The following is a 15,932-nucleotide window of genomic DNA, read 5'->3' on the forward strand; positions in this document are numbered from 1 at the left end:
GAAGATTTTGAATGAGTCTAAAAGATTTCACTTACTATTATAAAATTTGTTTACTAAATTATTTTAAAAAATTACTTTCAATAGTTCCTTGTATTTTTCATTATCTCATTTAAGAATGTCTAAAAAGTTTTTAATTTGCAAGGTATAGAAATGTGTACTTCATTTTCAACTCTTATTTTGTGCAAAAAGTGTTAATTTTCTCAAATCGTCTCGGTAGCTCAGGAGATAGAGAGCTCGCCTCCCAATGATGTGAGTGGTAGAGGAACCTCAGTTAGAATCCCCTTGCCGTCGGAATAACAGTAGGAGGTTTTCAAGATTTTACTCTCCATGTAACGCAAATGAGGGTAGTTTCATTAAAAATACTCTTATGTCTGAACCAGGAGTTCCTTTGTCTTGTGGGTTGGATTCAAAATTACAAGGTTTCGGAGTTAAATATTGATAGCCGTAAACTTATAATTGAGTTTATTGTTCAACAACGGTTATAAACTGATTAAAATATCGTAGTATAATTTTTAAAAAAAAATTTCTATATAAGGAATTGCAAACTTTGAAGACTTGTAATTTTTTTTTAAACTAGGCACTTAAAAAATAATCTTCATTAATTTACATTACAGTTTAAATGTGGATATTTGTGCACAGGAGTGATTTTTAAGAACTCCTGTAGTTTTTTATTTTTAAAAGATCTTAGCAGTAATCAATATCTTCATTTTTTCATTAAATGTAAAAGCTGTTACTTTTCTCTCTTTTTACTTTCAAACATGATCGGGAAAAAACAATTAACACTTTTCTGTCAAACAAGTTTTTCAATTATTTCCAAACAGGATTTTAATGCAAAAAATAGAAGAATCTACAACGTAAATCTCAGATATGATTAAAGAGTTTTTATACGTAATATATACGTGATATCGTTCACTGGTTTTACGTAAGAAATGTAACAATTCTCCATTTCGTACACCGTTTTAAATGAAGGAAATTATTAAAATCACAATTCCCCCCATTACTACAAGTACACATCTTTAATTCAGAAAATTATAATTTGTATACTAACGCAGAAAGTTCATTGTCTTACCAACTTTTCATAAAGCTTTGGTATTATTTGAAGTTATTGTGGAAGTTGAGTTGCAAAATTACAAAAGTGAGGAAATATGAAGATCATGAATTATTCACAAACAAGGAGGCTTCGCCCCCTTCTCGCTGCCGCTCGCCAACACCCGGAACTGCTTTCGCGGTTCATTTCGGATTGCGAAGCAATCCGATGCTCGCTCATTGGATACGTTCTTAACGTCTAGCTTTTGTATACTTTTTTGAACACTGAAGTTCCTAAAACTTTTCACTGTAGAAAATTCTAAATTTGTGCATTTCAATATTAATTTGAAATTGCAAACAGTTCGCATATTTTTCTTAATCACACTATTCTAAATTTCAGTTGTTGAGAAAAGTAACTGTTGTAAGTTTTGTTTTAAAGTCTTTCCCACCAGAGGGCTAAAACCATGTGTTGTAAAACAATATGAAATAGTACTGAACGCCGGATGTAAAGCATCGGCTTCGATGAAGGTAATTTTGTGAGAATTCTTTTAATAATTCGGTGAGAATTCACCCGATTAGACATATGATGCTCACTACGTGCTCTTGCGCGCTGAAACCTTACAATTAAAACGTGTTAGCGTTTTATATAATATAGATTAGCCATATGATGCTCACTACGTGCTTTTCCGCACCGAAGCCTATAACTAAAAATGAAAACTGTTGCCAACGCGAGAAAAGAAATATCATCGGTTTTATTGATACATACGTATTAGCGTTTTATATAATATAGATACTTTATTCACTCGTCTCTAGTACTAGATTGTTTCAATTTTCCTCAATAGAATTCAGATATATCCTAAAAATGGTGAACAAATGTGAACGCTGTCTGGAAAATTATGAACATTAAGAAACGAGATTATTAAAAATGGAAAGAAAATGCAATATCTAATATGCAATTTAAAAATATTTGGATTTTCATATAACTAATCCAATTTCTCTTCAATAATAAGTTTAAATTTTCCGCCAAATGCATTCACCCGTGTTCATCTTGGCATTTTATCTCGAGTTTAAAGATAGGTTTTATTGGCTTGAAACATTTTTGATACATGAACCAGTAAATATTAATCATCTTTGTTTAATTTATTATATAAGAGTAAAAGGAATTTTTTTTCTCTCGTTTCACTTCGCACTTCATTCAAAGGTTTTCAATCAAAGAAACAGGTTTTAAGTGTCAAGAAAGTGGCAGTCAATTAGGTTAAATGGCTATTACTCGAAAGAAAGAGAGTCATTTCTTTGTATACATGCTGTAAATCATAATTCTATAATAAAATTAAAGAAAAAAAAGATGCAGTTAATTAAAGATTTCTTAACCTAGTCTTTTACTTCACCATGCCTTTTGTATGATACGCTTCAAATATATTACTTACTATTTCAAAACAATTTTCATTGAAATTCTCTTAATGGTCTTTTCTTTATTAAAATAAATGTGAGGAAAAAAAACTTTCTTTTAACTTATTTTATGCATAATATTTAGAAATGGTCACAAGTTGGGAAAACACTGGTTAATGAACAAAGCTGTTCAAAAGTTAAACCTAACTTTTTTTCTTTACTTATTTAATTTCTTACTATTTTATTTATTTCATTTCTTGAATACACATAACATCGTTGAAGTTACTCGCAGTATACCTGATTCCGGCTTTACATTAAATTCTGAATTCTATTCCAATGCAGAATAATTAAAATAGATTATTAATGTTAGAAAAATAATTAATTCGAAGGAAATTGAAGAAATAATCTGTTTTTATATTTTATGAATTTTTTTTTTATTTCTATTACGTTACGAATAATTTTTGGGAGCAGTTTAAAAAATATTCTAATATGACATAAAATGTACTGGTATACAAAAAACTAAATATAATCACAAGTATAACAACAAACATTAATTGTCTTGCAACCATTAGTGGATTAAATCCTGCAGTTAAATTAACCCTAGTATATTTTATGTTCTTCAAAATGACCTTTTTATCCTTAAGAGTCCCCTACATGTAAACAGAAAATTAATATGACTTCCTACAAGCTAATCTACGTAAAATTATACGTGCGGAGTTTCTTTATTCAGTAACTAATTAAATTTTTTAAATAACTTTTGTTTCATTTCATTCATTGAAATGTGTTATATTGAACTTCAGTTACCGAACTTAATACATTAATATAATTTTAAATTTTAGGGTTATGGGTATTTTAAAAAACTGGGATAATCTGGTTGGCAGAGGTTGGATTCACGTTCGTGAGACCGTGAGTTCGAATCCAGCCGGCTGAAAACTTTACCTGTAGTAAATGGTGACTGATGCGCGTTATTTATGTTGGGTCACAAAGTCCTCCATGCCTCCATTAAAAAAATTATACATGTGAGGGAACTTAATTGGATATTGATCGTTCTCTGGTTCAGGTCGAAATTGCGATCTTTGAATGAATGAATGAATGGATGCATGAATAGTCCTTCCTATAAACGGGTGTGACGTATGGGTGTCGCAGAAGTCAAATTCTTGGCCAGAGATGGCGGCACTGGAAAACAAGAACAATCGCACCCTCACTGCATTAATTACCTACGACAACAAAAACATATATTTTTAAAACTCTAGAGTTTGCAAAAGGCTTGAAAGATACCTAACCTAAAAATTGGAAATTCGATTGAAAAGAACAGTAGAACACATTCCAGTGATAAAACGAAATAAAAATTTTACAAAATTATTAATTTTTAACTGAATAAATAAGAATATTCGGAGCAATTCGGAAAATTTTTCGTAGGTTGACATGCAAAAAGTAGAATCATTCTTCCCTCTGAAGGTGACCCTTTTTTTCTACTGCAACAAAACAAAACTAATATTTTCTTCTTCTTTTTTAGAATGTAATATTCTATGAATATTTGCCAGTTTTGTTAATGGAAAATGTAACTGCTTATAAAGGTATGTTTCTATTTTTACAAATCCAATTATTGCGATTTAGATGCATCCGTAAATAACACTGGGTAACCTTTTTGTTTTCGTTTTCTATTGCTTGAGATATTTTTTTACTAAAACTTAGTTATAGTCTGTCTACGGTAAGAACTCCCCCCGCCACAAAGACTAAGGCCGTCTGCTGCTATGGAAACAAGAATAGTGCATTTCAGGGAGGATAGCTTCTCTTCACTCTAGGGATAAACCAGTAGACCGACAAAAAGATTCTGTTTCCCTCGCCGACCCAAGCCAAAACCTTTCCTAAACACTGACCCTACACTCCTACTTGAAATAGTTATACCTCGTTACCATAGTCACCGCCAAGGCTCCAGACAAATGGCTAGAGGAGTTTTTACTGTAGACAAACTATACTTTTGTATCGCTGTTGTCAAATCGACAATCGGTTTATCTCTCCAAGCTACAGATTTTTTAAAATTACATTTTCAGTCTATTTTTTCTTTGAAATGTATAAGCTTAAAAATGTGATATATATTACAGGGTGGCTGGTAGATACGAAGTACGCTCTCGGCTCGCACCGCTCACGGTACTGACGTAAAATATTCTCAGTGATAGACAAATCGTAACTTAAAATACTTTGCCGTCAGGTTTTTCGAGGTTTTCCTCTCCATGCAACGCAAATGCGGATTAGTTCCATCAAAAAGTCCTCCATGGAAGCAAATTTCTCTTAATACTTGTTCCAGGAGTTCCCTTGTCTTCTAGATTGAGTTCAAAATTACAAGGATACGTAGTTGAACATGAGTAGCCGTAAATGGGTCGGTTCGGGATAGGCTGTTCAACGACGGTTATAAAATAAAATATATGATACAGGGGGTCGCGTAAATGTGCGAAAAGTTTCTAGGAGAGTCAAGGTGCATCATCAGGATTAAAATTGCGTAGGAACCCATCCCAGAAATATCGTCATACGTCGCAAGGGTGTTTTTCTGTTATCAACCAGCTCTTTTACTGCTTCTGAACAGGTCATAACAGGAAAGTGGCCTTCACCGCGTATGACGACGCTTCTCGGCGTGAGTTCCTAATGCAATTATAATCCTGGTAATGTCCTCTAACTCCCCTGGAAGTTTATCGTAACATTTGCGTGATTCCCTATATATATATATATATAACGTTTTTAAACTCGTGCATTTCGACAAAACAGATTAAAAATGTCATTAAAAAAGCAATCTCTTGTTTTGGGAGCAAAACTAATTTCAGATTTTAAGTAGCCACACCCGAACTAGGCAAGATCAAGCTTTTGTATAAATGCAGTAAAAAATTTGTTTAACTCCTAACAGTGTAATCTTTTTTTTATCAACAATTTTGATAAGAATTAATGTATTCATCCAACATATAATCCAATCTTAGCTCTTTCTTTATTTTAATTTGATTGAACACTGCGTTTGTGGTCCTTTTTTTAAGGTTATCAAGCAGATCTCCACCCAGGTGTTAGCCACGTTTTTCAATCAGCAGCTTTTCGCTTTGGACATACACTGATTCCTCCAGGGATTTACAAAAGGTTACAGTAATTATTTATATTTTCTTTTTAATAAATCTTATTAACATACATTATGTTGATTCACCAACTAGTATTCTTGTTTAAATTCAATTCTACCAACATTGAATAAGTATCAGTGCAGTTTTTAGGTTTTAACTAAATATTTTTTTTTCAAATATTACGGCAAGTTTATTACCTCAATTAAAACTCATGTTTTAAAATTTCACTTTCTTGGATATTATTTGACCTACTTATTTATTTTCCACTCAAATCCCACTCAGTTATTTTCCACTTAGTTTAGCACTCAAAATTACATAGTTTAACCCACTATAAAGCCGTCCTACCAGTTTCATTGATTTTTAAATGTCGATGACAGCTGTTTTTCCTCTCATAGTTTGGGAAGCCATATCTGGATAATTTCGGAAAATCGAAAAAAAAAAAAACAATGCAGGTTTTTGTTAGGATAAATGTGGGTAACGGTAAAGGTTCGCGCTGAATCAAGAAGAGAAACCAACACGGGGAAGATGTATCTCTTGTTTGTTCGGTTAATCTTTTCTCATCGCGTTAATTTTTAGTTATAAACATTGAATTTATTAATTCGTTTACTTATAAGCATGGAAGTTTATGGCCAATTTTTTTTAAATTGGTTGAAATTTTTGAAGATGACTCACTTTCTCGCTATAAAAAGAATTGAAATATCAAAATGGTTCTTGGTAACAAGTTAAATGAATTTTTATTTTATAACTGAATTTCGATCCCAAAAATATTTTAACGTTATATTACTAGAAAAAAAAGGTCCAATAAATGACTTGATCAAAAGTTTATAGATCATTATTGGATTCAATATTAAAGAGAAGAATTACTAATAATTATAAATTATCTTTTATACCCAATTATGTTTCAATAACCAGGCTTTGAAATGGTGCTCAAAACAGATTGTCATTTTATACCTTTCCATGTCAAATTGTGATTGTACTACTCAACAGATAATGATACCTGTTCTTTAGGAATGCTGAGTGTGAATTTCGAAAGACATTATCCGGTTACCCGGCAAAAAGATTGTGCTCCACCTGGTGGGATCCAGACAAAGTAGAAGATGGTATAGAAGAAATCATAATGGGAATGGCATCTCAGATAGCCGAGAAAGAAGACAATGTCATTTGCTCCGACGTCAGAGGTCATATTTAAATTTTGAAAAATGTTTATCAATGAAGTATTAGTTATTAACAAAGCGAATATCGAAATCCCTAATTAATATTCAGAGAAACAACATAATTTAAACATCAGCTCGCAGCTGGTCGTCCCCGCAAGACAGGAAGTTACAAAAAAAATCATTTTTGATGGTTGTTAAAAAATGTTTATAAATTGATAGAGCTCCAATTCTGAGTTATTTAGATTAATTTAAAAAAGGAAAAAATAAAGCTTACAAAAATAAAATACTATACATTTTTGTTTCATAATTACTGCCAAAAGCTAGTATTTCTAAAAAAAAGTATTGATTAATTTTCAGCTATCCCAATTCCAGTTTTCCTAAGGTGTATACGTTACGGTGAATGACCGAAATCAAGAGAATGTCGATTTTCACCGGTGAATGTCGACAATCACATAGTCGCTTTAGTGAACGTCCGAAATATTTGTTATATACGATTTGATATTAATTCATTCCTTGATATTATTATATTTATTCGATATTTTTAAACCTCTTGAGGAAAGATTAGGAGAAACATCAATGTTAGCAGTACCGCTGAAATTCATACTGGGCAATAGGACTTGACCTTAAAAAAACGTTGATGTTGAGCATACCGGACAAATGTATACCGGGCAGTGGCACTTAACTAGAGCTAGTATATATTTCGGACATTTACCAAAGCGACTATGTGATTGTCGACATTCACCGGTGGAAGTCAATAACCACCAATTTCTGTCATTCCCAGTAACATATATGTATATTTCTCTTTTGTAAAAAAGATATTTTTTTAATATTTATTATTGCATTCCGTAAAACATATAAAACATAATTTTCTTCCCAATTCACAATTTTTATTTTAAATAATTAATACTAAAATCTTCTTACCTCTAAAATTAAAAATAAGGCTCATTTTTTTGAATTACTGCAATTTATTAAATTTTTTTTAAAGTGGTTCATTGGTAAAATATAGGCCCTTAAAATTTCTTTAACTGGCCTAGAGATAGAATAAGGTCAGTAGAATTGAGAAAATGGAACCCATTTTTTGAGGGAAAGACACATTGGAAAAAAAGTTTGCTGTAATTTATGAGAATTTTTTTTATGGTTTACAGGTAAACTTCGATTATTTTTGAAATTGCTTAAAATAACCAGGTCCATACAATTAAAAAGGAAGAAACCACTTTAAAGAAGAAGAAAAAAACAAAGTAAAAATATAAAAGTATTCGACCAAATAAAGATTATAAAGGTACAATAACATACTTTAACTGTTTATTTCAAACAGAGATGTAGTAAGATAGATTGAAAACAGTTCATAATAGTCCAATAAATATTTAAAAAGAATAATTTAAAAATATAAATCATTTAGAGATTTGTTTCAAATACGGCGATTTCAATAATTTATTTTCTTTATTTCCTTGTATTTGCCTTGTATTCTTAGCAACCATATCTCATTGAAGCTCCCTTCAAATAAAAATTATTACTATTCGACATTAATAAAAATTTTATATTCATTTTCAGACAGGCTTTTCGGCTCTTTAGAATTCTCTAGAAGAGATTTAGCTGCTCTAAATGTGATGCGAGGACGAGACAATGGGCTACCTGATTATAACACCGTCCGGAAACACTTTCGATTTCCAGGACTAAGCAACTGGTCTGATATAAATCCTCAACTCATGGAGACTAACCCTCAGGTAATTGCTTCGCTGATTAAAATAATTCTTAAAAACCGCATAAGATATAAGACTAACTGATAAAAATCCAATAATCAAATATATGGCTGATTTTATCCTATAATACTTTTTTAGAGCACAAATATACTTAACTTACTTAGCAAGCACTAGCACTGCAGTGTTTATTTAATTTTAATATGGCTGATGCGTATAAGTTGTTACACGATCTATCTGTTACGTACAGAAAAAATTCTGTTCAGTATTGAATCGTAATATCGTGTGGCAACAACGTTAATGAGGTTTTAAATTCACCATGTTTCGATTTTAAGTTGAGTCATGGTCTAATCAAAATTGAGATAGTTTAATTTGCACAACAACATGTTTCAGTTAGAGCCCTGGTTACTGAGATAAAATAGCGCCACTCTATTCCTTGCAATCTTTGTGCCGTTTTCGGTTTTAAGTGGTTGCCGATGATCGCATGGGTTAACTACAGACATTTCGTTGACTGGCTTGACCTTTTATAAGCAAATTTTCTCATTCTTGTTTGATATTTTTAAGATATTCCTCAGTTGTGTTGATATAGCTGGAAGAGAATATCAAGATAGTCTTGAAAACGCAGGGTTAAATTTTCATCCATAAATTGCGTTTTCATTAAACTTTTTATTACTGTAACATTCATTTTTGTATATAAATTATCCAAGTTGGTAAGCCTAGTCATAATTAGTGCCTATATCCATCCGGTAGAAGGTAGAAGGCTATTTGGTATTGTTTTTTCGGGTAACGCAAATACATTAAAGTTCATTGACAAGACAACTACTACAATAAAAGAAAAAATTAGATAAAAGATGTGGCAAATGAATAGACCAAGTTTAATAGTACTAAATAAGAAATTAAGACACGTATTTTCCTCCCGTGTTCTTGAGAGCGGGTGGAAAAGGGATGACCCAGAGTGGCATGTTATAAATATAAATGAAAGAAAATTATGAAAAAGGTATGTTTAAATGAATTGCTAGAAACAAAAGGCTGAAAGCTTGGTGATGTAGGCTGGATACTTACGGCGCCAAACTGCTTGGCGTTAAGAAAGGAAGCCTAAATTAATAAAAAAGTTGCGTAGGCTTGTTTTCTATATAAGAAACTGAAATAAAATGCGAAAAAAATTAGACACCAGTGATAACTACCATCTAAAACACTATCCGACCAAAAAGTATCCGGACACCCGGTTGTTATGATAGTGGAAACATAATGGTGTGGAGGTGTTTTCCGTGGTTTGGTCAGCGTCCGTTACTTCCTGTGGTTGAAAACATGAACTCTGAGATGTATGTGGATATTCTGGACAATGCTGTCTAGTAATACTTCGGGGAAGGCCCATTTCTTTTCTAGCAGGATAACTGCTTCAATCACACATAGAGGCTTGCACAGACGTGATTTGACGAAATGGGTGTTTTAAAACTGGACTGACCTTCACAAAGCCCAATATAAATCCCATAGAACACCTTTGGAACGAAGTAGAGGTCTGATGACGTAGCCAGCCAAATAGACCATCATCACTGTGACGGAAGTCAATTCCTAACAAAAACTGGTGGAAAAGTCTTCCCAAAGGTGTACAGGCTGTCATCGATGCAAAAGTCGGACCAGCATCATATTAATATGTTCCTCTGTACGCTCAAAGTCTATACCACTGGGTGTTTCCAGATAGGGCATATCTGATTGGCTAATAAACAGTCGTGCCTGATTTACTGTTAAATATTCCTGAACAAAACTTGTCTACGGAAGATAAAATATTGTTTAAAGATTAAAAGCTAAGGTGACTTTACTAAAATACTCAAAAATATGTCATATAACAATTTTTGCATTAAGTCTGCGGACTTTTAAAAAAAATTTGTTTCTTTTTTTAAATCAAGTCTTTGAATAACTTTTTTTTAAACTTGTCTTATGTAGATTTTGGAAGATATTAAAACCCTGTATAAGAACTTCGATGAAATTGATCTCTACATCGGTGGAATGTTAGAAACAGAAGCAGGAAGACCCGGACCTCTCTTCCGGACTATCATCCGGCAGCAGTTTGAGAGAATAAGAGATGCCGATCGATTTTGGTTCGAGAATCCAGGGTGAATAATTTTGGTACAAAATTCAGACTCAATAAAGTATTTTCCTTTCACAAAATACTAGTATGCATTCACTGAAATATTTTTAATTACGAATGATTTGAAAGCGAAGTATGTAATGATATCTTAAAACTTTTTGACCCTCTTAAAATAATTATTATTTAATATAAGAATCAACTTGATAAAATGTGTAGGGAGCACAGCAAAAAAAAATATCACTCTGAATAACTTTTTATTTAATGATCGAATTTTCCCGTATTTGGGCTCTATCTTAATGGTTCGGATGGGTGACCTCAAATATACTAATTAAAAAGTTTGTATGATATTTTAAGTTATGAAATCAGACACAAAAACGTACTTCCTCTGAATAAACATGCAATTTTTTGACGAATTCCTGGGAAATCGAATTTTAAAATTTCAGAAGTTTAAAATTCGATTTTTCAATAACTATTCGACCGAGAAATTTTTTCTTCATGTGAAATTACGTTCTTTAAAATGATATAAAAATTTGTATACCTCGTAATTTTTTCGATACTATATGATATTAAATATTCGCGAAATTTGCTTACCTTAAATTAGAACACTTACCATGTGTCATCCTTATGAGGATAAGAGATATTTAAACTAATTTTAATTTAAAAAAACCATAGTAATTTCAACAATAGAGGTTTTACAGATAACATATGTTGTAAATGATGTGATATGTTGTAAATGATGGATTATCTTCACTTACATGATGTTTACTAAGGAGCATTTTACAGCATTAACTGAAAATTTCTCTTGAAACTATATAATTCATTAGCAATTAAGGGACAAATATGCTATCGGCTTACAAAATTAAAGCATTTTAGCAATCAACTCTTAGGCGCTTAGGGAAAAAAAGAGGAATTTGACAACAATTGTCCTGAATTACTAATTTTGACAAACTGATATCTAGTTAAATAAAGGTGTATAAAAAATACAAAAGTTATGCTATCAAAATTCCAATTAGCGTTGTGATATTCATGAGGTAACTACAAGGGAAGAACCCCGAATCGTTCGTTGCCTCTCTGCTGGAGCAATCACAAAAGTTTCGTAAATGCTGAAACGTTGCCTGAATAATATGAATTGCAGACATGTGTAACTCGCAGAATCTTTACTTCTTTCACATCTGTGATGTGACTTATCACAGATTTGAAAGGATTCAAATGTGACATACTCCTAAGAGGGTCAAAAAAACCTTTCAATATTACGCATGATTTCAACACTGTTCCTCATCAAATATTTTCTTTTCTGTCAATCTCATGGAAACTTGAAAAAAATCAGAATGAAATCATACCATTAAAAATCTACAAGACTGTAATGATTGACTTTAATTTATGTGTTAAATATTTTTGTAAAAAAGATGCAAACGAATCAACAAAATTAGTTTATTAGTAAATTGGGAAAGTTGTTAAACTTGAGAGAGAAATTTCTTTACGTTTCTCGCTAACCTGTAAAAAAAAAATCGGATCAAATTACAATATAAAGTGCTGGCACTTTTGGGTGCATTATCTGTAAAATCTATTTATCCATAAAATCCATTTTTATCGTAAAATGTTAAAACATATTTTTACAGTATTCATTCAATTAGAGTGATTCAGTGACTTTACGGTAATTATTACTGTAAAAGTTACTTTAGGTGCCGGTACTTTTTACCGGAATTTGATCCGGATTTTTTTTACATTGAGGTTAACTGATGATCAGGAAGTCAAGCATCCCTGGCTTCGGTCAGTAAGTGGGTGGGTAACCACTTTGATCAGCGTAGGGACTGAGGATGCGCGGTATCGGTCCTCGTTAAACTGTTCCGCCGTAAAGTGCTCGACGTCAAGCGGAGGTCGTCGGGTTACCAAAGCAGGGCAGACATCCCCTCTGCAGACGATCAAAGTTGTGGTGGCATGTCTTCGAATCATCCTCTGGGATGTTTCCCAGACCGTCGTCAATAGCCCATAGTGCGACTCTAGTGCGACGCAAATAAAGTACCTAAGTACCTATCATGATGAATCATTTTTTTTCTTCTTGTTTTAAAGAATCTGCAAGATTTAATTTATGAAATGAAAAATGTTTAACAGGTTTTTATTAGATATTCTAAGAACGTTTAAACTTTTACGCCCCAATATCACATATATCATATATAACGCCAATATTATGTATATATATATGATCATAATATTTCTTATAGCTTTTTAACTTCACAAGGCTTAGTTCCAACTCTTTGCACATTTTCCCATCTCCGTTTTCATGGTTTCTGCAAATATTGTTTTTTTCTCCACTCCAGTATGATCCACTTTCTTACTGAAACCGTGAGGAAGCATGCACTTCCGAAAGCATGGTTTTTGAGAGAGTAAAAGTGTGGAGAGTGGAAAATTGTGTAATCTATTCAATAAGTAACATACAAAGTATATAAAACTGCAAACAGCTCTGAAAATTGACCCACTTGACTTTGAACGAAACATTTAGTTGTTTAAATTAATTTAAAGACGGGCAATTTCATATTAAAATTAATATTTCTAGCAGTGCATTGATTTTGTTTTTGATTTGTTAATAATGACCAGAAGAACCAAACAACTAAAAACGAGGAATCACGATAACAATAAAGTTGATCGTGGTAACCACTGCAGTCTTCAATTATTTTCTAAAATTATTCTTTTCAGTATATCCGTTTTATTTATTTTTTCAATCCAATACTGAAATTTTTTATTTTTTTAGTGTGTTCACGAAAGATGAAGTTGAACAAATAAAGAAAGTAACTTTGAAAGATATAGTCATAAGTACAACAGACATTCCAGAAGATTCGATACAAAACAGCTTATTCATATGGTCAGAAGGTAAGGTTTTTGCAATTTAATTATTCAGTTTAAAACAAAACCCAATTAAAACTTTTAATTAAATGCTTAAGATTAAATGTATCCAGTTTAATGATTCACTTCCTTTCTCTGAACGTTCCTTTTAATCCCTTTATTCACTCGCTATATCAAAAGTCATTCATATTTATTTACCATGGTGAAGTAATTTTTTTACTGTAAAAATTAAAAACTAAACAAATCAAAATGAACCGCCATGCACAGTGAAATTCTTTTTATCATATTACGTTAAAAAGTACTGGCACCCTGAGTGCAGCTTTCCTAAAATTCATTTTACCGTGTAATCCACTTTTTACCATAAGATCCACTTTTTACCGTAAAATTTCATACTGTAATTTTAAGAGTAGTATTTATTTAAATACAGTGATTCAGTAATTTTATGGCAAATCTTACTGTGAAAATTAAGTTATATCAGATATTTTTTGTTCCATAAAATTTAACGTAAAGAAGTTCTGGCAGTCTGAGTACCGTTACTTTTTTTCGTAATTTTATCCAGAATTTCTCACAGTGTGACAAATATTTTATATATTTACACAAATGAAAAAAAAAGTCTGAGCATATAAAATACATTAGAACAAAAATGAAAAGAAGGAAGAAACGAATGTCATAATGTCGGAAAGTATTAAATGATTATTATTAAAGATAGCTATTAATAGAAGTTTGCTAAAGTAGAAATTCTTTCTCCCCAGATTATACACATTGTAAATAAAATAGGCTCCGCAAGGTTACATGATTTCCCCTCTCTCTTTTTCGCACTTCACCCCCTTCGACAAATCTTTCTTTTGCCTCACGCCTACATATTCAAACTTCTCACTTGCAACCGTGGGGCAAAATCAAGATTTGCCTAAGTCCCACTAAAGGCCTGTTTACACAGTCCAATTTCTTGAATCCGAGAAATTGGACGGATTTCTCTGTTCAAGAAATTGGAAGATTCGTCGACACTATCAAGTTCTTGAATGTCACTGATTCGTTGTTCATATTCAACATTATAAAATAATACTTACATAAGTTTAAAATTACTAAATAAATTCAAATAAAATCATAATAACACAAATAAACCGCAACAAATCAATTTATTTGGACTAAAATATATGAAAACAGAGAACAAAATGACATAATTTGCTGCCTGCTTGTTGACGTCACAAAACCTAAGACGCTGATTGGTTAAGAGATAAAAAAAACTTGGATGGAAAGTAGAACATGCTTTACTATCGTCGAAGAAGTTGGACCAAATTCTTGGATGATTGTTTACACGATCCAAGCTCAAAGCAAAACAAGTTTCCATCAATATCAAACAATCTTTGTCCAAAAAATTGGATCGTCTAAACAAGCCTTAACGGAGAGTGTAAAATGAGGATTCGTCCATTTACAAAGAATATATCATAAGATTAGAAACTTAGAAAGCATGAATGCATTTAAGTCTGTCATCATGCAATAGCAATTTTTTTACTTATTTTATCAGCTGAAAATAAAAGGGAGTGTTTTGTTTACTAAATATAAATAACACATTTGCTTCCACTTCTCATTATTAGAAATTCATTCACGCAATAGAAGATATTTAATACCATCCACTAATATTTGATTCGATTGAAATACCATCAGTTATACTGAAAGTTTTAGAATGGTTTCTCGTTATATTTACTTCTAGTTTTTTTTTTTTTTTTTTTTTAAAAAAAACTCTTCTGTCGACTAAGAAATTTTAATTGTGACTTTTATTACTTATCATAGGTGATCCTTGCCCGCAACCCATGCAATTAACTGGTGATGCGCTGGAACCCTGCCTAATGTTGCACGGACATGATAGCTTTCACGGAAATGAAGTTGCTTACATTTACTCCTGCCTTATACTTGTTTTTATACCTATAGGTAAGAAGGATATCGTGATTTAAATTATTTTGTATCGCATCGGCATAACTTGGAAGTGTGCAATAGCCTACAGTAGCATACAATATTGGCGTAAGTTATTAAGATTGCATTCGAATTGAAAAAGTGCACAAAAAACGCGTACTGAGTACAAGAAAAAAATCGTCTAAACATACCAAAAATATCAGGTGACCAAAGAGGATCAACACTGAAAAAAATCAATAAAAGAAAAATAGAATGTTAAGCTCTGCGTAGGAAAGTAGCTAATTTATTTTAATCAAAATTTAAAATTCGTCACAAAATTCGCTAATAGATGGCGTATAAAACTATGAAGTAATGCTTTCTGTTTCATGTCAGATCATTTAATACTTGCAAAGGTATCTGTGTAATTTGACCCTCAGACTGCACCACGTTGTTCCTGTGGTTCCAATGGTGATTACTTTGAAAACATGTAATGTGTCCTCGTTCATCATCGCCATCTCTTAACACACTTTCAAACTAATTTTAATTTTTAGCGAAAATAGTTGTCTGATTTAGTAAACATTTATAACTCCTCCTGATTTTCTTTAGTTGAATTTATAAACCCAGTTTTTGTCGAACCGAATATCGAATATCGGCTATCCCAAATAACAGAGAGGATAATACGATGTATCTGATAGCTCAAGAAACTGTTAAGACAGAGTACAGGGTTAATACAGTCTAAAAAAAAGTC

At 31.9% G+C, this 15,932-nt stretch overlaps 1 protein-coding gene across 1 annotated transcript in view; it reads left to right on the forward strand.

Moving 5' to 3' along the window:
* The window catches only part of LOC107451888 (dual oxidase), a 76,593-nt gene that overhangs the window by 25,251 nt on the left and 35,410 nt on the right, over positions 1-15,932 (forward strand). The window contains exons 7-13 of the mRNA XM_016068121.4: positions 3,932-3,992; positions 5,439-5,535; positions 6,522-6,691; positions 8,219-8,391; positions 10,309-10,478; positions 13,203-13,321; positions 15,086-15,223. Of these exons, the coding sequence (XP_015923607.2) occupies positions 3,932-3,992; positions 5,439-5,535; positions 6,522-6,691; positions 8,219-8,391; positions 10,309-10,478; positions 13,203-13,321; positions 15,086-15,223 (928 nt within the window). The remainder of the gene's footprint in view (positions 1-3,931; positions 3,993-5,438; positions 5,536-6,521; positions 6,692-8,218; positions 8,392-10,308; positions 10,479-13,202; positions 13,322-15,085; positions 15,224-15,932) is intronic.

The sequence above is a fragment of the Parasteatoda tepidariorum genome, chromosome 6 (genome assembly GCF_982258835.1).
Source record: "Parasteatoda tepidariorum strain Cologne lab strain chromosome 6, Ptep-v5.0, whole genome shotgun sequence".
NCBI lineage: Eukaryota > Metazoa > Arthropoda > Arachnida > Araneae > Theridiidae > Parasteatoda > Parasteatoda tepidariorum.